Source organism: Haplochromis burtoni, unplaced genomic scaffold (assembly GCF_018398535.1).
Source record: "Haplochromis burtoni strain Fernald_Lab_line unplaced genomic scaffold, NCSU_Asbu1 Contig_235, whole genome shotgun sequence".
Classification (NCBI taxonomy): domain Eukaryota; kingdom Metazoa; phylum Chordata; class Actinopteri; order Cichliformes; family Cichlidae; genus Haplochromis; species Haplochromis burtoni.
Window position 1 is genome coordinate 435691 of NW_024582596.1, and position 25647 is coordinate 461337.

Below are 25647 nucleotides of genomic sequence, written 5' to 3' on the forward strand. Positions count from 1 at the left end.
GGAAATGGGTGTGACGTTTAAACCCATCATAACTCCATGTCATATATCCTCCTCTATGTCTATTTTAACATTTATTTCTTTAATTTTTATATCTCAATATCATTACATTTTTCTTGTTTAAAAAAAAAACAGAAACACAAGTTGACTGAATCCAAAGTGTTGAACCTCATAACATTGTTAAATAATCAAGATTAAACTATCTGTCCAAAATAATAGAGATCATTGAGTAAGATCCTACATCTCCAGAGTTTCATGACTTTTGGTGTTCTTTAGATCAGTCACTGCAGACACAGCCCAGACAAACTGGAAGCTTCATGTTGTTTCACCTCACCGCCCGAATCAGGGTCTAATGCTGCATTTTGTTTTTCACATTTACAGTCTGTCTAACTTTTTCAAAAACTAAAACTAAAAAATGAGGGAAAGTGGAGGCAGGAGAAGCAGGTCCGAGTGTCAGGTGAACTGAACTTCAGGTAAGAAGTGATGACCTGCAGTCTGTCTGGGTCAGATATGAACCAAGTTTAGGTGGAGTTTATTTTCGTTGTGCTGACTTTTTACCGTCAGTTACAATAACTTGTACTGTGTACTAGCTAGCATGACAGAGTTTCTATACAGCTGGGTGGGTGCTGTGATGTTACTGACAGTGAACTTTATTTTGTTCATAGGGTTAGTTAGTAGAGTTGCCAACCGTCCTGTAAAAAACGGAATCGTCTCGCATTCAGAGAAAATATTACACGTTTGGTATTGAGCTGAAAAGAAACAGTTTCATTCAGCTACAATGGAAAAAGACACAAAGCTGGAGTTATTCTGTGTCTTTGCTGCACAGCTGCCTCTTCTTCTCTCATCCTCTCCCCTCCCTCTCCTGTTGCTGCTTCAATCATGAAACTGATCAGTGATCAGCTGATCGGCTCTCTTGTTTGTTTATCGCCCACTTTGTGCCAGAAAGAGGAAACCAGCGGATGTCGCGCTAAACAACAGCAGCACTTTTAAGCTTGATCAGCTGATGTTTGCTGGAACCACAGCTGTAAAGCTGCTGGTCATGATGTTGGTTTGGTTATCTGGTGAGAGGGAAACATGAAGATGAAACCAGGAGATGTCCTTACTGAATCATCAGAGCTGAACAGGTGATGGAGAAACAGGTTTACCTTTTAGGTGACATGAATGAGTTGAAGGGAAGTTATGTTTCTGAGAGACAAATAACACCAGGATCCTTTTTTAAGTAGCTGACAGCTGGTAACTGTGCAGGGGCGGGGCACAAAGAAATACTTTTCTTTCTGATTCTCATTTAAAATATCTCGCTTTTATTAAATAATTATCTGAATCTTACAACCAAAGTTTTTATCTGATGTAAAATGCATAGAAATCATACATATACCAAGGAGACTGTACATCACTGTCACAGCAGCGTTTGTTTTCATTCAAAGGCTTTATGGCTTTTCCTATAAATACCTGGTGGGCCGGTCTCTAGTCAAAATGCCCATTTATGTCTCAGTCCAGCCCTGGCCGCAGCCAAAGCACTGAGCGGGCTCCGTCCATGAATGTGCTGCAGCGGGTTTTGAATCCAACAACGAAGCTGTGCTGCTGGTGATACATGATACAAGAATGCATGACTCTGTAGTGCCGACTTCCAATGTACGGGAACTTGGCATGAATTATGTTTTTGTTTTTTCCTCTTGCGAAAACTTAGACAGGATTGTAATTCCTGCCAAAAAAGCAATTTCCGACATTTTCCAAAATTTTGATTGGCGACATTTAAACGATCGTAAATTACAAATGTTTAAAGCCAGAAACAATATTTTTGTCACAGGTAGAAACTGCAATCAGTTTTTTTTTTTTGCAAAGCAACTTTTATGTTATTAATGAATGTATATATTTACATTCAAGTCATTGACATGAAAAGATTTATTTTCCAAAAGAGATCGGACCAAGAGGGCAGCAAAAATTGCAAAAACATAAAACAAAAATTAACATAACGATAATTTCAGAATATTTTAAGTGGTCAAAAAGGCTGAATCAAATATAATGTAGAACACAGTATGTAAAATAACGCCGAGTCGTAAAGATACCCGCAAAACAGGCCATTTCTTTATTTTATATGTAACACCTTCGTAAACCCTGCTGACTGCAGATTATTTTGTAATCTGAGCAAACATAAAAAACACACCGAAACACCGGAAGTCATTCTTTGGCACAACACCGGTCACGACCCCTCTCGGTGATTTTGATTGGCTCTAAGTGGTCCGTTGAAGATGTGGAGTCTGCGCAGTAGTCACAGCGCCGAAATTCAAATTTGAACAGAAGCTGTTTGGTACAAAGAGAGAAGCTGGAGTCGCGCAGTTCTCTGTACACGCAGCTGTAGTAGTTTTACTTCAAACTGCAGTCGAGTTGTTAGAAAGTAACCAGAATGGATCCGTTTACTGAGGTGAGTCACAGAAAAACTTTACTAATCAGCCAACAACGGAAGAAGCTGCGTTAAAGTGACTGGATAGTGCACAGCTAACGTAGAAACCAAATGTTATAATGGTAGTGCTCAGACAGCACGGGGCATTAGCTTGTTTGTTATTAGCTTTAGACGTTGACGTTTTTAACACGGCTGAAGAAAACATGTCACGTGTTTCTTTGGTCAAAATGACTACATGAGCCACAAAAAAGTATCTCATTTTAATGTCAGTATGTATGTGGCTGGAACAAGTTAACAAGTATTTCGCTCCTGAATGATCGTTATATTTAAGCGCTCCTTAACCTTCTAGGACCTGCGTCCACATATGTGGACATCACCTTTGGGGTTATTTAGACCAAAATACTCAATTTTGCGCTACAAGGGCCTGATATCCACTTACGAGGACGTTATATGCTACTGTTCTATCAAAACTTTAAACGAATATCCTCATGTGGCTCTCATTTTTCTTAAAAACAAAAATAAGGTAAAAAAAAAATCTGGTAATTCTTTATTTTTACATTCATCGGGCCCCAATGTGACCAAATATCAAAGAGAAATTAAGAATGCATGCCGTGGAAGAGTTCGGGTCTTAGGAGGTTAAACAACGCCCCAGTCGTTAAACTCGCTGAGTGTCCGTAGCTGCGTCCAGCAGTCGGACCTGTTGGGCGTCAGTTTCTTTCTTTTCTGTTATTTTCACTCATGTCGGTGCTGCCAGCTAACTAACCGAAATGAATCAGGTCTGATGTCATTAGAGTTTAAACCGCAGGCGTACAGGAGCGTGCGTCATTCTTCAGCAATGCTTTTCGTCAGCGCCTGCAGAGCTGATGTAGGGTGTCGTATGTGTCGGGACTTGCACAGCAGAATAGAATTAGGCCTTTAGTGCAATTGTTCATGGACAACGAGGTTATGGGTGCATTCCCGTTAAATATGCAGCAATTAAAATATGACTAGTAAGACAGCAGAATGAAACAAACAGGAGAAATGTAAGCGCAGTGTTAGAAACACGAGGGAAAGCAAACACGTTCTTATTATCTTTGGTTACTTCGTGTTTCTTTGGATGCGCTCACATGTTTCAGGAGTTATCAGCTCTGACAGCTAAAACTAAGGAACATTAGAATCTGACAGTGAGGGAAATATTTGTAACAGTAGTCAAAGAGAACCGTGAGAGCCCAAAGCTATAGGAGACTATTAAACCATTTATATGAGGTGTAAACACTTGTAAATGATCTTTGATGCAGAAACTGTATCTGTGAGCGGCGTCATCCCTTTAGATGCAGCAGCGTTGCCATAAATCCCTCTGTGCACCTGGCTTTAGTTTGTAATTTAGCTCGACTCTGTTTCACTAAAGCAGTTGAACACTACAGAGGTGATGTTTTATTAACAACCCAACTCTACCAAACTAGAAACTGTTGGAGCGAACTCGAGCTCGCAGAGAGAACCTCCAGAAGAAACTGGCAGAAAGAACCAATGCAGCGAACAGACAGGTGGTGAAAAGGCCTCGAGAGCCACTGACTGACACAAACATTGTGATCAGCGAGTCTCTTATTGATAAAGGTATGAGCCCCTTTAATGTTTTGGCACTTTAACCTCTGAGCTGCAGCTGTCTTGTGTTTGCTTAAATCTCTTTATTGTTTTCAGTGCCCCAGACGTCCACAAAGCCATCTCCCTCGAAGCGCAAGTGCTCTGGAGAAAATGTCCAACCTGCAGCTGATGAAGAGAACCAGGAGCCGGTGATGCCACAAGCTCCTCTTCTCTCAGATCCTCCCACAGACAAAAAGCCCCCGGTGGGTCCAGCCAGCATCCGGCCTTTCTCCTCCTCGGAGAAGACTTCAGGAAAGCCTGTTCTGCAGTCTCAGGCAGTGCAGCTGAAAACTGAACGCCCAGAACCCGACAAGGTGGCTGTCTGCACTGTTCTTGTTCCTCCAAGCAGAACAGAAGCACAGATAGGAGCCGCCAATCCAGCTCCTCAGAGTAACACAGAGGATCCAGCTCCATCTGCTGCTGGCATGAAATCACGCTTAAAAAACCTGGCAGAGCAGAGGAAGTGCTGGAACACTGACGGTAACAGTTTCCTGCTGTTTAATTTACATAGAATGAGTTTAAATTTACAGGAAGTTATTAACAGGACTTCAGGAGGGGGGGGGGGACAAAATGATCAGTAATAAATAAAAATTAGTCTGAGACAAAAGATCACCATCCTGAGATAACAGCTGAGGGAATCTACATGAAATCGGCTCAACCAAGAAAGCATCAAACTCTGGACACACTGAAGTTGATGAAGCTCGTTCCTAATTCAGATCAAGCAAACGGCTCAGTCACAAGACAGAACAGCTCAGCAGCCTCCTCCCATCTACAAAAACAAAGAAGCTAAAAAATCCATGTTTGAATCCAGCTGACTGAATCTTTTGTTCCACAGTCTGCAACCAATTGTAGCTTGTGGTGACTAAGTGCTTGTCCACACCAAAGGTGACTGCACAGGTCGCCTGACAGTCAGCCAGCAGTTTTATCATTAATCTGAACAAGTCAGTGACAACTCGGGGACGGAACTGGCTGCCAGCTGGTGGTTTTCTGGTTATTTTCTTATGGAACAGGAAGGTGCTGAGTGCAAATGTTAAAGTTAAATGTGAATTTCTGTCTATGTAGAAAGTCCCAGATGTGGGATTTTTGATCATTTCTCACAGTTGCTGTAGTTTCAGAAACAGATCGTGCTGAGTGTCCGACTGATGCTACAGTCAGTCGGTCTTATGGCAGGTTTTAGTGACTGTGTGTAATCTGGTTTTAAAAATGTGATAATGGCAATAATATCGTATCATAGGTCAGGTATTGTGTTGTCTGGTGATTCCCACTTCTACAAGCAGACAACAGGAGGTTGAAATGTTTTCTGATGCGGTCTATTTTAAAGAAATCTCTTATATGTAATGTAGAACTATATAACACACACTGTTGGCTCTCTTATACGTGATTCTTTTGGTTACAGTTACAGTTTATGACACCAAGAAGGATTCAGAAAAACAGATGTTCCATCTTCGTCCTCAGATGAGCTCTAATCCTGAAATTCCAGATAACGTCTGTTTCTTACGTGTGAATAAACGTGTAAAAGTGAAATTGTTTCTCCCTTTTCAGATGCTTGTGATGTACCTTCAGACTGTATTCCTGTATCCACGATAAAGAGACCGTTTGATGCCCAACCAGCTGCCAGTCCCTCTGTCTCCTCAGAAATTTCCCTTGGGAGGAGAGGCAGACTGGCCAACCTGGCTGCAACCATTGGTTCCTGGGAGGATGATCTCAGCCATGCTAAAACCCCCAAAGAGAAAGCAAAGGAGACGCTCGCTGCTTCGTCTAGTCCCAGATTTACAGTCAGAGGTGCTGCGGCTTCCAGCACTAAACCCAGCGTTTCGGTGACCAGTTCAACCGTGAGGAGCAAGTGCACGGGCATCTCCAAACAGGTATTCATTTTTTATCTTCTGCATAATCGCTTCACTATTCAAATTTTAGCTTTTCCTGCAAGGTTTCCTGGGTCACTAGAAATATATCTCCTGTATAAATAAACTGGCTTTCCATCTGTTTATTTTTCAGCAGGCTGCGTTTTCTCCAAGCCTTCAAAAAGCCGACTTGGTATCCAGTCCTCAGAAGTGCTCCAACCAGGGCGCTACAGTGTCCTCTATTCATCAGAAGACCTCGGTTGAGGAACCGGCCCTCTTATCTAGTCAGCAGAAGGCCAGCTCCTCCATGTCAGCGCTTCAAAGTCCCCAAAAACATCAGGCCCTGTCCAAAGGCCCAAATGTCTCCTGCAGTCCCCAGAAGCTGGAGCTTTGCGCCAAGCCCAGCTCATCTGACCTTCCAGCCTCGAGGGAAAAGGTTACTACAGGAGCTTTTGGTGAGTTGGACTGGAAAGCTGGTTATGATGAAAATTGCTCAGTGGCAGTGTCTGCATGTTTTGATATGGCCAGTTTCTTAGCACATCAGCCGGTTCTATTCACTTGTGTACCAGGGGCACCTTCCTACATTGTCATTTAATTGTCTGCTCAAATCAGTGTTGACACAGACCCATTAGTTGATTCTATCCTCCACAAGTTAGAGTGATTTTTACCATCTCAAATAGGAGTGAAATCTTTGCGGGAGCGCATCAACCAGAGCTCACCTGCTCGAGTCGGAGTACAGACCAGCGCTGCCTCTGTGACTCCAAACACCAGGTCGGTACAGGAGAGACTCAGAGCTGCCCAGGCTACAAACACAACCACCGCTGACATCACTATGAGGCAGAAACTGGTAGGTTGATGTCATTCTTGGTGCTGCAGTTATGTTTTTCGCCCTTATCCGAATAGCAGAATGGCACATTCTAATAACAAGCCTGCTCGTTTCAGGAGCGTGAGAGTGAGCTGGCTCAAATTTGCAGTCGCTTCCAGCAGAGGAGCAAAATGTGGAAGGACAAAGAAGGAGGAGCGGACACTAAGGTTGGACAGGAAGCATCAGGCACACACAGAGTAAATAAAGTCTCCCAGCATTCACCCCAGTGAATTTTTCAAATGACGTACTTTTCAGGAAGAGGTCGTAAAGCCTGTTGAGAGAGAAGTGATCTCATCTGAGCCGCCGGATGAATTCCCTGCACCATGTAAGAAATCTGACGCACGCGGCGAGTGCGCTCCTTCAGGTATTGCATGACAGTCCCGAACAGAGCCCGAGTACTCGGACTACTGGTAAAGTGAAGCTATCAGTTATCTGGTGTCGGGCAGATTATAATATGACATATTGTTTTTAGTCACAGTGCAATGACTGCTGTGTGTTTTGTCACCATCGGTGGTTCTGTTGGACCCTCAGCAGTGATTCAGTTTAACTTCAGATTTTGAGTTTAGGGTGTTGGTACAGCTCTACACAACAAAACAAACCATACTTCCTGATGACAATCTCAAGATTTCTAACATGGGTTTAAATAAACAGCAGGTCGTCAGCTGATGAGCTCCCCTCCAGTGTTGACCTCCAGCCCCCTGAAAGTGGCTGTTCACACTACAGATAAGTTGACTGAAGAGACCCCAGAGGAGAAAAGGGAAGAAAACGTGGACCAGTCTGTCAATTCTACCGTCATCAACGAGCTGTTTGGAGATCTAGAACAGAGTGAAGATCACAGCGGTGATGAGGAAGATGCTTTAAACATCTCCTCGATGTCCCTCCTCACTCCACTGGCAGAGACTGTGGCCGCTGTGGTAAACAGTCCAGAAAAGGGAATGATGGTAAGCACCGACGAGTCCTCGTCCATGGAAATGCAGCGGTAATTGTTCAGTGATAATATTTTCTTCATGACTTGTGCAGACATCCACTCCAGCCAACTCTTTCATTATGAAGAGCACAACTCCCGACGATGTCGCCAAAGCCAAAAGCTTCCAGACCTCCTCAGATGGAGATGGTGCAAGTGTCTCAAGTGAGGACCACAAGCTTCCCTACAGGTAAGTGTTTCCTCCGTGCAGTGCTGAGATGCTTCAGAGCCGTCTGTTTTCACCGTCTCACTGAATGTTTGTTGCTGTGTGCAAGTATCGATGCATACAGGTCAACCAGGGTGAAGAACACCGAGAGGCCCAGTGTGAAGCAGGTTATTGTGAGAAAAGAAGACGTTTCTAAGAGAGCCGAGGAGCCCCGAGCATCCAGCCTGTTCAGTGTCAAACAGAAGATAAAGGTTTACATTAAACTTGTTCCATACAGGATTTCAACTGGTAATAAACTACAGTCTGATCTTACACACAAATCTACCTTTTGTGTAGATTCTGACAAATGAAATCAACCTGCAGCAGACGGTTATCTATCAAGCCAGCCAGGCACTCAACTGCTGCACAGATGAAGAACACGGGAAAGGCTCGCAGGTGGAGGCTGAGGCAGAGAGGCTGCTGCTGGTGGCAAGTAAGCACATCTCTAATGTTTCCTTAGTCAGCTCAAGGTTGTTCACATAGCACGATCACAGAGTCTTGAGTAAAGGAACACAAATAAAAAATACACATAGTGCTAATATTTAGTTTCCTGTATAAAATGTGAAAGCATTGCACAGACCTACCCAGTGTCGATGTTAGAGTTCCACATGTCGGTGTTTAGAAGATTAACGAGGGACATGGTTTGGCCCAAAGACATGACTTTGTTTACGTTTGATGGCCTCAGGCGAAAAGAGAGAAGCACTGAAGGTGGAGCTGGACCAGCTGAAAGGAAATCCAGGAGGAAGGAAAGAGGGGCCTGCAGCCCCACAGCCGATGGCCTCCAAAGGCTGCATCACCCTGCAGGAGCTACGCCTGCCTCTCAAGGCTGACTTTGTCTGTTCCACTGCCAATAAACCAGGTACACGATCCATAACTCTACAGTTCTCCATGTTCTCCATTAGACCACATCTCAAATGAGTGCTTTTATCAAACTGTTATTTGTCAGTTTTAAGAATCTTCACAGTCAGAGTGAAATCCCACAATTTCATACTAATGTTGTCATGCTGTTTGTTTCCATTATTTCAGAGTCTACCAAACATTCATTTTTCATCATGATCAGGGCGGGAGCAGAGAACATTGTGGCCACGCCTTTAGCCACGACACACCGTGGCCTGAGTGGCGACACCCTCACCTTCCCCACCAAGTTCACTATGTGAGTCAGAAGCAGTTAGTGGAGCCACTGTTGGCCTTCAGTCACACCGCTGTGGTCACTCATCATTTCAGCACGTCGCCTCTGTTGTTAAACACTATTAACTAAACATAATTTATTTACTGATTGCTGAGGAGAATCTTTGACTTTCAGATCTGACGTTGACAGTGGCTTTGACATCAGTCTAGAAGTATACTGTCTGGTACGTGTCCTCGTTCTGCAAGTACTAACGCTGTATTTCTGTGACACCGTCTGTTCATAGTCTTCTGTAAGTTTCTGTTTTGCAGTGTTACTGATGCTGCACAGTGCTGTTCCCTTTCAGGTGCAGAAACGGGAAATCTGCAGTGACAAGAAGAAGAAAACCAACAAGTCGAAGGTAATTCCTGTTTTATTTTACTTTTGTTGTTTGCTGTTGGGATATGCTTTTAGAGTGTGTGGCTGTTCTCACTTTACTCTTTAAAACAAATGTAATATTTCTTCATCTTCCTAGGCTATCACTCCAAAGAAGTTCCTTGCCATCACTGTAAGTATTTAAAAAAACTAAAAACTAAAACTTTAAAGAAAAAATGAGAAAAAAGCTCCTTTTTTCCACATGCTAATTAATTTATTCTTCTCCTGCAGAAGACGACACAGACACCAGGTATGTGACACTAAGGTTTATACAAACTGTGCTGTGATGACTATTGTGTAACAAAGTGTAAAAGATACAGAGTGATGGTCTCAATATAAGCTTCAAGGAGAAAGGAGCTTTATTAGGTCAAATAGACGTACTGGATGAATCGGTGATGTTATTCTCACACAGTGGATTCTGTTCATTTGGGCCGTTTTAAACAGGAGAAACATTTCAATACTCTTCCAGGTGACGTCTTTAGTCACAGTGTGACAGCTTTTGTGTGGAAAGTTGTATCTGAGCAAAACCAAATACAGATGTTTAGCTATAATGTATGTCTGAACAAAACAAATGAGCCAGAGTGGGTACACATCACCAATGTTTTTAAGTCAATATATTTCTAAAGATTCTTTTGACATGAAATTCTCACTAGATGTCAGTAATGAGGCACCTTTTTATAGGAACCAGCTGAGACGAATTTGCACCCAGTAGCAGGGTTTCTAATTACTGACAGATGTCTGAGGGGTGTGTCCATGCCTTTTTGCACCTTCCTTTTTTCATGTGTTCAGTACTTTCCACCTGTGTCACTTGTCATTATTAAGCATAATGTATGTTGTTGCAGTTGTGGCCAGTCCTGGAGGCCCCAATGCGGTTCGCACCAGTAACTTTGCTCTGATTGGAGCATACAAGCTCACCCTGGCTTCAATTGGGAAGACCCAGTTTCCTTTGGAGAAGGTATGAAAGCCCTGAGTTCATAGTCCATGTATATCTGTCTCCATTCACACTGTTACAACCATGGCAGTAACATCCTCATGCATCTGTAAACTCAGTAATTATGTCAGCCTATGTATGTAATTAAGTATTAACCATGACACACACAGTGTTTCCATGTCCATATTCACCTGTAGACTGCACCACTGTTTTTCTCCCACATGTACTGAAATCGAATGATTGTCATTTCTTATTTTCCCAGTAAAATATAAAGAAATATGCAGTGGCTCATGACTTTTGCATAGTGCTGTATGAAGTGTTAGCCTTCCATTCAGTCTGCCTGCTCTGGGTCATAGGTGCCATTCTTGTGCCCTTTGGAGGGCCACATCTACCTTAAGATGCACTGTGAAGTGGGCTCAAAGGTGGAGGAGAGGGGCTTCCTGGTGAGTATGGCTCATGAGGCTGATACTGGCCTTAATGTGCTGCTGCTACAACTATTCTTGAAGTCTAATCATCTGTCTTTGTTTTTTCTTACCACAGACGATGTTTGAAGATGTTAGTGGGTTTGGAGCTTGGCACAGACGATGGTGCGTCCTGTCAGGATACTGCATCTCCTACTGGACTTACCCAGACGATGAAAAGAGAAAGGTAACAATGCTGCGAGCCAGCAAGCAAGTTTGTCTGTTACTCTACATTCACGTGCTGACTAATATGTGACTGCTCTAAACCTGCAGTAACAACTGAAAAACATTAAATAGACGGTGCCAAAGTTTAAAGCTTTAAGAATAAAATATAAGCAAAGACTGAACAGGGTTGTTCTACATCTCGTAGAATCCCATTGGTCGCATCAATCTGTCCAACTGCACAAGTAAGGCAGTGGAGCCAGCCAGCAGAGAGTTCTGTGCCCGACCCAACACGTTTGAGCTCATCACCATCAGACCACGGAGAGACGATGACAGAGAAACGCTTGTCAGCCAGTGCCAGAACACCACGTGTGTCACTAGGTACGTTTCCACCATATGGACAGGTACTTACTCCTGAAGAGTGGCTTGATGACAGTCAACATACTCTGCTTGTTTTCCTGTGCAGAAATTGGCTGAGTGCTGACACCAAGGAGGAGAGAAATCTGTGGATGAAGAAGCTGAACCAGATTCTGGTGGACCTGCGGATGTGGCAGCCAGATGCCTGTAACAGACCGCTGCCCAACTAATCCCTTTGTATTCTTTGGACTGCTGATGATGCATGGCTTACTAAGTGCAATATACTATCATACCAGTTGGATATTTGAGTAGGATCATTGATCACAGGAGGTGAAATAAACATCCGACACATGCTAGAACAGGTTTTTCTGCATTTACGTGGGTGTTGGGTTTTTATATATCTGATGCATAAGCCTGGTTTGATGTGCTTTGGCTGATGTTGCCACGTTTTTACGTTAATGCTAATATTTAATATGCACATGCTGCATGGCTTTAAAACTTTGTGTTTCAGTGTTGAAATTTGAATGTGCGTGGTGTTCAAATTCCTCTGTCTCTAAATATATACGTGTGTGCGCGAGTGAGTGTGTGTGTATATGTGTCCATGCTTTATAACCCCCTCCCCCAAAAAAGTATTATGTTCAATGGAGATAACTGGGGAGCCGATCTGTTACATATCCTGCTCTGAAGCCTGAGTCTGCATAACCAGCATGCTGGCCCATGTCCCAGCTGCCTGTCTCAACCTACTGTGCATGTCTGTGGAAGACAGAACCAGGCAGGCACAGGTAGAACATGTCAGCTCCACAAAGAGCTCCAGACATCAGTGTGATGCAGCAGTGTTTAACCACTGTGCGTCCATGTTTCAGTTTTCTTATTTTTAATTAAAATGTAAAGCTTCTGTCAGATATAACACATGGCTCATCTACACAAAGAAATTGAGGGGGGGGGGAGAAATTTAGGTGACAGTTTTGACCCCTCAGCTGTAAAAGGCTGATGAGAGCTGTCACCCTGGCAGGTGGGCAGGCAGCATGGACATGCATATGAACAGTGACGTAGGAGTTTATACGATCGGTATAACTAGTGTAGTTTGAATCGCAGCGACGTGGAGGTGGGAGGTTGAGGTCACTTCACTTGTGACAGTAACTTGATGATTTTAAAATTGATGCCACCCGTGTATCTACCAGGAGGCTGGGGCAGCATCAGCAGCCACCTTTTTCAAATGATGTCCTTTTATATACATGTTAATGAGTCTCAGGTGTAACAGCAAACTACAGAGTGCATGTTTACCTCTTAGGTACCTGTTAGACAATGCAGAGTAAATAAAATAGTCTAGTGACCTGCAAATAAATAACATTTTCAATAAAAGCACTTTTTTAAAAGCAAATGTTGATAAATGCAACCTGAAAATGGTCCCCATGCATCATTATCTCTAGTTATGTCTTGTTCCATCCTTTCACACTGATTTGGTAAACGTGGCTGTTTAACAATGTACGCTACAAGCTTTATTAAAAAAAGAATGGACGGGCTGTTTTACATGTTGCTGTGTAATTATATTGAATGAAAACGGTGCTTTTTTACCTTTTTGCAATTTGGTGCATTAAAAAGAGTATTTGCCCCTTTCTGATTTCTTGGGGTTTTCCACAGTTGTCATGCTTGTGTCAGATTATCAAACTAAGTTTAATAGAAAAATAACTCCAGTAAATACAAAATGCAGATTTTAAATGATGATTTCCTTTATTGGAGTTTATTCTCCAATAAAGGAAATCATCATTTAAAACAGCTCCAAACTTTATTGGATAAAGTCAGTTCTTAAACTGAATCACTGGTTGGGCCTTCTCGGCAGCAAGAAGTGCAATCATGTGTTTGTGATAACTGGCAAAGAGGTTACACAGCGATGATGCAGGAAACAAGTGACCTCACTGAGATGAACAGTTCTGTCGTGAAAATAAAGTTTCCACAGGACTCTGCAGCCACATAAATACCGAAGTACATCTTTAATGGCTTACATGAGATTTCAGAGTAACAGCCATGTGTTGCTAACAAAATGCACTTGATTACCTGATCATCAGCAAGTGTGACCTATAAAGACAGCTTTGGCAGTTGGCTGGTCTAGATCGTGCACCTCTCTGCTTTTGTAACCTGACACAGCTGCTGCAGCTGGAACATTAAATCTACCATCGTAGATTTAATGTTCCAGCTCAGGAGCCCCGGGCGGTCAAATACCTTACAATGTGTCCTGAGGTATTTAAACAGGAGCAGTATGTGCTCCTTTGTGCAAGGAGGAACAGGATGAGCACTGCCAGAGCCCCACTGACCACCAACAGGGCCTCTGACCAATCAAAGAAACAGATTCATCAGGCTAAATTTGAGCAGTCCATATACAATGCGTATTCATGCTGAACAATATTAGTTTTCTTAGCCCTTTCCATAGATGCTTATTATGGAAAAAGCTAAGTAGAAAAGCATCAATATAAATACCACCCAGAAATATAAGTAGCTCACATTTAGTTTCTATTTTAGCACGATAGACTATTTTAGCATGACCCAACCCTCGCCCCCTACCGCTGCTGCACTGGCACGGCCTGTGGTGCTTATTGTGCTTAGGTTATGTTCTATGTGCAACAGTTACTAAATCCATCCATCCAGTCGCTTCTGCTTGTCCTTTTCAGGGGGGGGGGCTGGAGCCTATCCCAGCTCTCAGATTTAGTTACTAAATCGCTCAAAACTACATTTTTAAGTGTTTTATTAAACATGTCTTTAAAGGCTAGAAATTTTTAATCAAGCTTTGCTTTTATTTGCTAATATGGGACAATATGGATTTCTAGTCCGTTGCTCACTGCAGAACTCTGGCTTCACTAAAGGCTTTGAGGGCGTTATTAGCTTTAAGGTATGCAGCTGAGTTATATCTGGGAGTAAAACTTCCTCTGATATGTCACTTTTTCCTTCGGAGAACCCACAGCATTATATGCACTATATACTATTACCTAAATAATCGTGATGTCTCGTCATGTAAATAGTGCAGATCTTAATTGACACAATAAGCAATCAAACTGCTGGCCTAACAAAAGATGCAGATATTCCTTTATAATAATCAACATAGACTATTCTCCCATTCACCACCAACATGTGTCTGTCTTCCTCCGCTCGGCGACACACCTGCTGGGAATCAAACTTTGGTACTTGCTGATTCTGTTCTCAGACATTCAAGCTACAGACACCAGCAGCCACAGTCAACTGTCTTCCAGGAGCCAGAGCAGGCGACACCGAGGGAAATTTATGACCCTGTGGACAATATCCTGCCTTGTGGGTCAGCAGTCGAGGACAGGGGGAGTCAAAGCTCTTATTTAATGGGACATATCTCTGTGTGACTTCAAGTGGGCTAGACTAGTGAAACAGTTACTGGCACTGAATATCCAGTGTAGCACGCCATTCCTGTACAGTGCCAGGAACCTACTCTCTGTGGGAGTAAAGAAGGCAGCATGAAAGCTAAGTCTCACGTGTTAGTGTTGAGCCGTGTAGTTAGAATGATGGAGCACATTTTCTAAATAGTGTGATGTTGGAATATATGGTTGAAGTAGCTCCAAAAGCAGGAAGGCAACACTGTGAAGTTGAACTGAAAACAGTTTTGCCCCCTTTATACTGTCTAGAAAAAACATTTCCTCTGCCTGAGCTGCACTATAAGGCTGTAAGTACGAAGTGTGTCAGCCACAGAGCGAAATGAATCTGCCCCAATTGCTTCACTGTTGCTGAGCTGAGCTGGCTGGAGGCAGCGTGGTGGCACATGAAAAATGGGACAAGTCAGTTTTGTGTGTCACAAAAGTGGCTCTTTTTAAAATCTGGTTAAATCACCATAGTAAGTAATGCTGAACATACAACTTGGGATACAGTAAGTTAAATTCAGAGTTCTGGTTCAAAGCTAGCTGGAAGCATCACATTTTCTCACCGATCCTTTGATTTCGTGAGTATCCACTCGGCGATGGGAAGTTGAATCTCTGATTCAGTTGCATCAGTGTGATGTTGATCTTGGTTGCAGATCACCGGACCAGCTCTTTATTCTATATTCGAGCGTGGTGACAGTTTGACCCTCCAGTCTACGTCTGTTTTGTGGACTTGGAGAAGGCATTTGACCATGTCCCTAAGACGGTTCTAAGAATAGAAAAAGGTATTTTTTCCTGGTGTAATTGCAGTTTAAAAAATGCAGTCTTCTTTTTTTTGCCTGTCTCATTTGGTTCTTTAGCCGTCAGAATTGATGTCTGAAGGCCCACAAACATACCCAATGGATTTACTTTACCAAGTGGATCATCACAGCCTTGCCATATTGGTCCATTTAATCAACTTTTTTTGTTATTATTAATTTAATTTAATTTTCAGTTGTTACAGACGGGACAGACATGGCTGGGGGATAGGAAAGGGAGAGAGAAAGATGAAGGAAAAGAAAAACAGAAGGAAGAGGGACAGTGAGAAATATACAAATGTCCTGGATCACCTGTTGAGAGAAAGAAAAGAGAGCAACATAATAAACACAGCACCATTGCATTAATCTAGCTAAGTGTAAATAACAGTAAATACTATATACTGAATGTTGTTGTGCAGCACGCAGGACCGACAGTACACAATGTGCTTTGAGGTAGCAACAGTCTTCTTTATTAAGATTACTTATTGAAAAACACTGAATAAGTATTCTTGGTGTGTGTTCTTTGTTCTACTACATTTTAGCAAATGGTGTTGGGAATGCAGCAGAGTACAGTCAGATATCACGCAGTACCATCTGGAAGCCATTTGATTGGAAAGAGCTTTATTATTCAGCATGCCGATGATCCCGAACACACCGGCAGTGGAGTAAAATCATACCTAAAGCCATTATCTACAAATAGAGGAAACAGGAAACATTGTTAAACCTACCAAAGTTTCTTGAAGAGTGCACTGACGACTTATCTGGGAGGTCACAAAAGGACCCTGAACATCAGCTAAAGAACTCCCGGCCTCACTTGCCTCAGTTAAGGCCAGAGTTTATGATTTTACAATATGACAGAAACTGGGCAAAAATGGCGTTTATGATAGAGTTCAGAGGCAAAACCCACTGCTGACCGAAGAGAACACAAATACTGTGTAAACTAGGAGAATAGATGAGCTTTTAAAACTCTTGCGATCCATGGTGGGCCGTGTAAACTTAAATCTACATGAAGAGTGACTGCATTAGTGTATTAATACCATACTCTTTGGGTGTATAAGACACATATCATGTCATGTTCTTCTTCTGGCACATGGTGGTGCTAAACATGTTCTAAGAACGTCTCCAGCTTCACAGTGTTAAGTCTGTGACAGTTTTTAGAGCAGGGCTCCGTGCTGTAAATGAGCCTTTTTACATGTCATGTCCACTTTAAACACAGTCGGTAGGCTGTCATTCAAGCATCTGCAGTTTCCTTCCTCCACAGCAGTATCTGCCCAGCACCCCTGTGTATTTTCCATTACACAAAGTAGAGCGGCGTGCCAGGTCAAGACTGCCTTTTCCCTTTGGCTGGAGGGTGACCGCCGGCAGTAAAACACTACTGAAGGTGTCATTTGTTTCTACATAATCATACCAGTCCTGGGCTTCTTGGTCCTGGAGTTTCATTAATGATGGATTAGTGAAGACACACTGTTGGCTGCAGCTTCTCTGTCAGGTTCTACGTGTGTGTTTAGACATGAGGTCAAAATGAGGTTGAGAGACGCCACCACTTTTCTACTTGTATCTAGTCCAGTCGGCTGCCTGCTAAGGACACTGGAGGATGACTGTTACTTAGGGCATACTGGTCTCCAACCATTACAGTGTTCTGAATCACTTCAGGTCAGCTAATGTGAGTTTGAGCTAACTCAGGGGTCACAGTAGCAGCACCAGTGGCTAGCAGAATATCTTTCATAGCCGTTCCTCCAGTCTTTTAAACAGCTGAGAAAAAAAGACTTTAAAAGCATGGCCATCCATGTTGGGGTGTATACTCAGCAGCGGAGAGGGGTGCAGGGTTGAGGTGGGATGTTTGAAAGCTGTGTGGACTTCTAATCTGATTCCCAGTCAGCTCCAACTGTGAACGGTGTAAACTGCAGTTTTCAGAGCTGAGAACAGGATACGGTGATAATGTAAGAGGAACCACTCCCTTCCTTGCTTCGGTTTCCTGAGAAGAGTCTGGCTGCCTGCCGACAAGACCCCACCCAACCAACCGTTTAGCACAGAGTGAAGAGATAGCAGGACCATTTCTGCAAACTGCCAACTAACAATTTTGTGTTCATCCAGCACGTAGTTCAGATAAAAACACTTTCAGATTATCAGGACAGATATTTGACTTTCGTGTGCTTCAGAGCAACTTTCTATTTTACTTTTATTTAAAAGTATTTGCCCCCTTCCCAACTTCTTATTTATTTTACATATTTGTCACACTTACATATATATTATACTCATAATATTAGGCAAAGATATCCAAAGTTAATACAATATTAGTTTAATTATTTCATTTATTAAAGAGCTATCTGAACCCTGTGTGCAAAAAGTAATTACCACCCCTTATTAAACCATGAATGAACTGTGATTAACCAGAGTTTTTGAAAAGCTACACTCAGACCTGATGAACCAAGAAATCACAAAGTCTGATAAAATGAAGTAGCTAAAAGATCCCATAAAGCAAAAGACAGCATGTCCTCGAGCTAAAGACACTCAGGAGCAGTTTAGAAACAGAGTCTTTGGGACTTCATTGAACCATGGTGAAAGCCGTTATCCACAAAGGAGTGGGTGACACAGTTAAAAGTCAGATGTAGTGGTGGTGGTGTGATGATCTAGGGCTGCCTTGTTGCTTCAGGACCTGACCAACATACTGTAATTGATGGAACCATGAATTTAGCTCTACAAGAAAATCCAGCTCAGTTCATGCCCTGAAGCTTGAGTGCACTCGGATTATTCAGCAGGACAGTGACCCAAGACAAACCAACAAGTCCACCTCGAAATGGTACAAAGAAAACCATCATCAAGGTTTTGGATGTTTTGAAATGACCTTAAAACGGATCCAGATGCTCTGGAATGACCATGAAAAGCAGTTCATGCTCAACAATCCTCAAATATGGCTCAACTGAACACTTCTGTAAAGACAAGTGGGCCAAAACTCCTTCACAGTAGTTTCAAAGACTCATTACATTATTTCAAATGCTTGATCGCAGTTCCTGCTCTCAAAGCTGGCACAAGCAGTTATTAGGTTTAGGCTAATATTTTTCCACACAGTGCATGTTGGCTTTGGTAGCTTTTCCCTTAGTAACAAATAAAAGCAAGTAAGCCCACCAGCCTCAATAAATCAAATAATCCCTTAACACTACATTTTGTATTTACTTGGGGCATCTTTGTGTGAAAGATTTGTATGACAAACATGCCAAAAAAATAAAAATTAGGAAGGGAGAAAACACTTTTTAACGGCCCTGTTTAACCAACGGATTTACAAATGTACTTTTATTAGTATAACTGAACACATGATGTACAATTCCCTTCCTTTGAAGAAGTGGAATCAAAGTCGTGTTTTATAGCAAATAATTGTCCATCACGGTCATCCATGGGCACCCCGACTTTGGATGCAGTCCTGTAGTTTGGTGCTACACAACCCATTTGCTTACCCACAAGGACACACAATAACACGTTTACCTTCAACAGCACATGTGGTGCAGCTGGAACCAGTGACACCGAGTTTGCTTCTGTTTTCCCCACAAAGTTACCAAATTGTAAACTTGTAAAGCCTCGTTAGGCTACCTTTGAATAAGCGAACAAGCTCGCGTTCATAGCACTGAGACGTGCAAAAGCCGGTGGCTGCAAATCCTTAACTCAATCAGTAAGAACTGCTCAGCCTTGTATCTCACTGCAGCAGCAGTTCGACAGTTACATACACCCAAACGCTTCGACGCTTCCACTCTGATCATGTTAATCGATGTCCAAAAAAGTACTTGAGCATTACTTTTTAAAAGTGTATTATTAATGCCTTACAACAAAAATTCCAAACATGAAAGGAAGTAAAAAAACAGGAAACAATCACTACTCACTGAACATGAAAATAAATTCTCAGATGACGTTTAACATCACAGTTTTTATCCAATGTTAGCAGCACTGACAGTGGCACAGTAATCACAGGACGGGCTTAGACATTACAACAATGCAAGTAAAGCATGTGGGTCCAGTCTATGTTCTGCAATACAAGGAGACATGACCCTGAAGAACTTAATAAATGAAGAAATGTGGCTGGTGACCTGAAAACTAACATCTTAGCAGCAATGCAGATGACACTTGCATATCAAAAAGTATAATGCTGACTGATTGTCATCTTACTCCAAGTGTGACTCTGACTTCTCACTGTGGTTTTTTATGACAGTAGTTATAGTTGTTAGCTTTAAATATTTGAGCACTAACGTCAATTATTGACTACATTTTGTAATATAAACTAATATCAGAGAGTATATAAAGCCCTTTTTTGGTGCAGTTGATTGAAAAGCAGCCTCATGCTAAGAAAACAACTCACGTGAGTCACATTTTGGTCTTTTGACACTGCTGTCAAGTGAAGAATCTGATTACTGTTATGTTTAAACAGTAACCAGATGATGAAAATCAATTAGTGTAAGTGTACTCTTGTCATGTCATCGAGACGTGTCAGCAGGAACACAGGCGCACCTCTGAAAAATAGCTTCTATTCAACTGTAGCGATTGTGACACGTGACGCTGTTTCTAGGAGTCAGTAGTGATTCTGTACTTAGTGAGTCGTTATCAACTTTCAGAGCTTTGGTGGAATATACACGATCGAGACTTATTTGATTGTTTTTAAGTTGGTACAGCGCATGTTTCAACAAATAAACACAAAAGCTTTTTGTCCTTCTTTGAGAGTTCGGCGTATTGCTGCACTAACTTTAGAATGACTGTTTGCATTCAGAATCCATTGCACTGTCCTCAGTGGGAGCACCGGCTAACTTTAAGCCATTTCAGTTGAAGGAACAGACCCAAACAAAAAGGGGCAACTGACAGAATGGGTATCACTGTTCCAGCTAAACCCAGTGCTGTATTCAGCCGTACTTGTGCAGCTTTAGATTCTGCTCATAGTTTGTAGTTCCTCTACTAGCACATCATCTCTTCCTCTTTTGCTGCCGCAGCACCTTTCTCCTCTTCATGATCATGGCATGGAGCTTCTCCAGTCCCTCCTGCAGCCCCTCGCCGATAATGGCACAAGCAGGCTGAAGGTGCCAGGGTGTGGCAGTGTTGAGCTCACCTAGAGACAACATGCTCTCCATCTCAGGCAAACTAAGAGAATTGCGCAGGTCCTGTTTGTTAGCCACCACAAGGACCGGCACACCCTGGTTCTCTGCCAGCCGTGTGATTTTGTGCAACTCTGCCTTGGCTTCCTCGATGCGCTCGGCATCCACCGAGTCCACCACAAACACAATGCCATCAGCACAGCGCGTGTACGAGCGCCACAGAGGCCGCAGCTTCTCCTGGCCGCCTACGTCCCAGAAGTGGAAAGACGCAGTCCGACGGCTGCCTCCAAGAGACACTTTGATCTTCTCTGTGTTGAATCCCTTGGTCGGGACAGTGTTCACAAACTCATTGAAACGCAGGCGATACAGCACAGTGGTCTTGCCTGCACAGTCCAGTCCTAGAATGACAATGTGAAGAGCCTGAAAGCAGGGGAGGCAGGGGAGCAGCGAGCGATGATCCGACAGTCCGTTTCCCATCTTGGCACACAGACTGAAAGAAGTTGCCACTAAATATTCCCGAGGTTGATCTTGTTGTGAAAGAACTGCAGCAAAAGCTAGAATGTAGAGGAGAAATGCATGAGTCAAGGCATGCAAACACACAGCACTCTGTTACTTTACAAGGGCACAAACACCCAGGAAGTGAATAAACCCACACACCCTTACATTATCCTGACACTGAGGACTGAGCTCGGAATAAAACAGCAGGGCGCACTTCAACGTGTGACTCGTAAACAACGGGGGTAGGAGATCTTTTAAATTCCCCCCAAATCCATCCGTCACCTCCATGGACAGATCAAAACCGGCCTTTGTGTTTTTTAAACTGAGCACACTGACATGTTGCTTTAAAAATGTGTTGCTTGGCAACCGACTTCTTTATGCCGAAAGGTCCGTTTCTAATCTATAAATTAAAATAAATCTTACGTTACTAACAAATCGACATGTGCTGAAGAACTGGGCTCCCGTGAGGTCGCTGATGAACACGTTTCCGACGACAAGAAAACTGCGTTTTTATGACTTTATGCCCGGTTTGCAGCGGCCGCTCCCGCCCTGCTCACTGAAGGTAGACACACGGAGACGGCGATAAGTGATGCGCCACCAGCGTTTCATTAAAACCTAGTATTAAGAGTTAGCCCGAACTGAAATATGGCAAATAAAGATTGATGAAACATCTCTATCTATATCAAACACTGTGAATACCTTTAGCTTGTTATCCGAGGAGCGGCGTCAGTTTGTGAGAGATCCAAATGGAGTCTGGCGTGCAGTGCTGTGGGTCCTGTGTTACAGACCTGACTCGCTTGCAAAGCCAACAAGTGTTGGAAAAAGCAGTCTTAGCGCTTTGGGCCTTTTATGCACGTTTACATATAAAGCAGCGTTAGGTTAGCGTTACATGACAAAGCAGGCGGACATCAACGCAATTTGCTTCATTGAGGGGAAATTAATTTGAGCTGTCTCTGGGGTTGGATATGATTTCCCGGCTGTTATCGCTGCTTTCTACAGAAGAACGGATCCGTCACAGTAGCAGCGTAAGAAACGTACCTCGACAAACGATGTTAACCCATCACAGCTGGCAGTGCGTCCACAGGTTCGGTCACCCACCGCTGTCACCTCCTCAGACGCCTACAACTACTACTACCTCTCCATTCCGCAGCGGCGCTAAGACCACTAGAATAAACACCACCATTTCCGCTTTCGCTTTTCAAAATAAAAGCACAGCCGGCATATTTGGTTTGGCTGACTTCCACAGGCCTCGAAGCAAATCACGTAAAAGGGAAGGGCTCATTAAACGTACCGATACAAAGGGTGCTGTTGTTCGGAAGGGTTTGAAATAGGAAATTATATAGCTTTAGGTTTCCCCATAATGCATCATCCTCGTGTAAAATCTTATAATCATACAAGAGCTGAGAGTCCAGCGTCAGTGGCCTATTTATACGATTCCCCTCGTGTTGTACGCCCACCACGGGAACATCAAAACGGGATTATAGTAATACTTGTAATAGTAATGGATACTAGTGATATTAAATGTTTATACTATTTCAGAGTTACTCGGGATTCATTCCATGCACTTTATAGTCTAATTATCATGAACCTCAATTTTTCCAAAGTTATGTAACACTGTTAATTTAAAGTCATTTATTTATATATTTATTTATTTAGCGACTCACTTCGCGGTTACACTCAAACCCGGGGCTGTGCATCAAAGAGCACGTGTCGGTCGAAAGGTTTCTTTATGTATTTATTTATTTATTTATTTGGAAGAAGGCCCGTTTTTCAGGTTAGTATTCCACACACAGTGGCCTAAATTATGTTGAAGGGTTTAAAAATACATTATAGGCGGGATACACATGGACAGGTCGCTAGTTCGCCGCTGGGCTAGACGCAGGGAGGCAGACACATTCACACCTCTGGGCAATTACGAATTAACATAATCCTTCGAACCGCATGTCTTTGGATTGTGGGAGGAAGCGGGAGTATCCGGAGAGAAGTCACCGGGCCCCGGGTGAAAACATGGAAACTCCACACAGAAAGGACCCAGACAGATGGTGGATTCGTGCAGTAGGACCTTCTTGCTGTGAAGCAGCAGTGCTAACCCGCACGTATACAATTTAAAAAACAAAGAAACTACTACATTGCTTATTTTCATTTTTATCATACTGTCTCCAGCCCATAAATGAGCAACTCTGCTCTGTGGATGAGGTTGAGATTCACGTGCTTTTGGATCAATATGAATGTCGTGGCCAAATATAGTTTATTACATATTTTTAATTATATTATTATAGGCATAGTTGGTGCTTGGAAATGTAAAATTCATCTGGGGGCATACAAACATCTACACCGGGCCTCGTGTTCACCCTCTGGTGGTGGAATTGTATCATTCAGACTATGACTACTTGCATACATGGATGGAGAAACTAGAAGACTAAATACACCGAGTCTGCCACGCTTTTGTTTCAACTGTTGTAAGAAGTGGTAACAGTTCACAGGAAATGAATGACTCTCATTCACACAGTAAATATAAAGCTACCCAGTACACATCTTGCAAGCACAGAGCAGCCAATACACATATTCAGAGCAATGCATTTGCATTTTTTAAAACTGCTGTTTTTGTAAGTTTAAGGGATTCAGAAGGACCGATACAAAAACAGATGGCAAAGAAAACTTTCCAGTGTCCTGGCAGATGATGATGCATCAGGAGGTGTAAACCATTACTGCCTGCACCGTGGATGTGTTAAAACAGACCAAAGAAGAACAGAACGCAGGAACTTCCAACATTTGATTATCTACTTTTATTATATAGCTCTGAAGTTTACATGCTTTATTTCAGCTGCACAATATTGTCAAAATCAGGAACATCCTTCCAGAGAATAATGCCCTGGACTGCTGAACTAGAAGATGACACAGTAGCCTTCAGTTAATCCAATATGCTGCAATAAGAGTACTAACAGGGATGAGCAGAGCTAGTATCGCTTCATTTGAAACCCTCAGCTGGCCAAGACTTCATAAACACTCGTAACATTATGCACGCCATAAAAACCTTTAATTACTGATTACTATCAAAGCAAGCTGAGTTGTTTCAGCTGGTATGAGAAAGCAGCTTATCGCGCAGTGAATACAGGACTGTTCCCATTAAAGGATTTTAATACAGACTGCTTTGAATACAACAAGCCTCTAAAGTTTAGAGGCTTGTTGTATTCAAACTTTAGGGAAGAAATCTACGACTGACAGTACACATGTGGATATATATTTAAATTGTGCTGATTATAAAGATGATAATATTTCTGTGTTCTGGTGATTTATCATGTGAATGTTTTAAACATTCAGAGACTTCACGCTCCTGGTGATAGAGTCCCAGTAGGAAGGGTCCCAGGCCAGGAACCAGCCTGTGAAGTTGGGAGGTTCATGGCCTTGTTTCACCACCACCACAGGAGTCAGCTTGTCACGCCCCCCTGGGTCAGTCTCAATGTACTGTTTGGCTGCAGAGGAGACAGTGAGTCACAGACAGGAACCTCAAACAAAAGTTTGTTGTAGGATGAATTTTGTAGATAAAAATCTAAAAAACAATATAATTAAGGGTTCCCATTAGCTGTTAGCTATTGTATTTCAGAACAGGTTCAAATAGTCTCTTTATTATTCAAAGATCTTTGAATATTACTATAGTTTGTCTCATGCTACCTAATAACATTCTGACTAAAGTCAAAAGCTCACCAGATTTGAGAGATTCAGCTCTCTCCACCTCGTTTGCATCCTTTCCAATCCAGACAAACACCTACAACAGAAGAGTGCGTGTGAGGGGTTGTTCACTTTGTCCTAAGATGTCTGTCATGTTCTACAGTGGAGTACCTGGTCCCAGACATCCAGCAGCATCACGTCATCTTCAGCTAAGTCATCCTGTGTGAAATCTCCTGGAACCTCTTCAATCTGCATACAATAACATTTAAACTCAGCTACATTTCAATGATCAGTGTTTAGCACAATGTGACAAAAGTTGAATGAGGATTAGAAGCTCAGAATGTAGGTTTTAATGACACGGGACTGTGTTATAGCACAACTGTCCCACCTGACCACACGGGGAATGTAACAGGTAACTGAAGTGCTGTGAATAACTGTAACCTGCGTTATAAAGGCTGCATTTATTATTCAGAGGAGTGTTTAATGATATCCGGGTCTTCCAGTTTGTTTAAATGCACTACACCAAATGTGCTGATTGTCTGACTGGAAAATATAACAGCACATAATTACTGGTGAAGCAGCTATACATGATGTGGGTCTTATGCTGTCAAGGGCCTATTTAACACAAGTGACTGACATCCAGAAGTCCTACCAGTGGCTGGGCAAAGCTGGACTGAAAGACAGCACAGAGGCGCTAATCATGACCCATAAATAGTTCAAATGTGAGCCTCCAACTAGGAATGATTGAATAGTAAGCAAAGAATACTGTCCCTCCATCTTAGTTTGTTACATCTGTGGGAAACTGTGGCAAAAGTAATACAAAAAAACAAAAAAATGTCATTAGTCTGATAAATAATATAAATTCAGGTTTTTGTTTTCTCATTTTTATGATGAGC

The 25647-nt window shown here is 42.6% G+C and overlaps 3 protein-coding genes and 1 long non-coding RNA gene across 8 annotated transcripts in view; 1 reads left to right on the plus strand and 3 right to left on the minus strand.

Annotated features, from left to right (window-relative positions):
* The first annotated feature begins 2245 nt into the window (after positions 1-2245).
* On the plus strand, positions 2246-11925 carry anln (anillin, actin binding protein). Of its 4 annotated transcripts, none has more exons than XM_005937787.3 (23): positions 2246-2419; positions 3841-3991; positions 4076-4498; positions 5561-5883; positions 6014-6314; positions 6540-6706; positions 6802-6891; positions 6980-7088; positions 7379-7665; positions 7745-7878; positions 7964-8105; positions 8191-8326; positions 8579-8752; positions 8920-9046; positions 9197-9245; positions 9366-9419; positions 9534-9566; positions 9665-9683; positions 10276-10388; positions 10721-10807; positions 10905-11012; positions 11196-11368; positions 11454-11925. In XM_005937787.3, exons 1-23 carry the CDS (start codon positions 2402-2404, stop codon positions 11572-11574), a joined length of 3339 nt encoding a protein of 1112 aa, XP_005937849.1. In that variant the 5' UTR covers positions 2246-2401; the 3' UTR covers positions 11575-11925. The 4 variants fall into 4 exon arrangements, with proteins under 4 accessions (XP_005937849.1, XP_042082859.1, XP_005937848.1 ...); XM_042226925.1 differs by having other exon boundaries at positions 6980-7049; positions 7376-7665; XM_005937786.3 differs by having other exon boundaries at positions 6017-6314; positions 7376-7665.
* Positions 7973-11507, minus strand: LOC121815516. The gene is made up of 5 exons (XR_006055156.1): positions 11400-11507; positions 10900-10981; positions 8478-9382; positions 8180-8390; positions 7973-8078 (listed from the first exon to the last, which is right to left on the minus strand). It is a non-coding gene; the product is annotated as an uncharacterized LOC121815516 (long non-coding RNA).
* Positions 11926-18791: 6866 nt separating the features above from the next.
* Positions 18792-22502, minus strand: arl4ab (ADP-ribosylation factor-like 4ab). Of its 2 annotated transcripts, none has more exons than XM_005937781.3 (2): positions 22121-22502; positions 18792-21138 (listed from the first exon to the last, which is right to left on the minus strand). In XM_005937781.3, the coding sequence occupies exon 2, from the start codon at positions 21059-21061 to the stop codon at positions 20456-20458; it is 606 nt and encodes a 201-aa protein (XP_005937843.1). In that variant the 5' UTR covers positions 21062-21138; positions 22121-22502; the 3' UTR covers positions 18792-20455. The 2 variants fall into 2 exon arrangements, with proteins under 2 accessions (XP_005937843.1, XP_005937844.1); XM_005937782.3 differs by lacking the exon at positions 22121-22502 and adding an exon at positions 21782-22114.
* Positions 22503-23853: 1351 nt separating this feature from the next.
* Positions 23854-25647, minus strand: part of scin (scinderin) — a gene marked incomplete in the record, with an annotated part of 40970 nt that continues 39176 nt past the window's right edge. Inside the window, 3 exon segments of the mRNA XM_014338570.2 lie at positions 23854-24555; positions 24788-24848; positions 24923-25000. Coding sequence (XP_014194056.1) covers positions 24392-24555; positions 24788-24848; positions 24923-25000 — 303 coding nt within the window.

Excerpts from the sequence above, each read along its gene's own strand:
- arl4ab (XM_005937781.3), bottom strand. The coding sequence starts at position 21,061 with ATGGGAAACGGACTGTCGGATCATCGCTCGCTGCTCCCCTGCCTCCCC.
- anln (XM_042226924.1), top strand. Across the intron at positions 3,992-4,075 it reads CGAGTCTCTTATTGATAAAG|TGCCCCAGACGTCCACAAAG; the intron begins GTATGAGCCCCT and ends TATTGTTTTCAG. Across the intron at positions 9,420-9,533 it reads AGAAAACCAACAAGTCGAAG|GCTATCACTCCAAAGAAGTT; the intron begins GTAATTCCTGTT and ends TCATCTTCCTAG.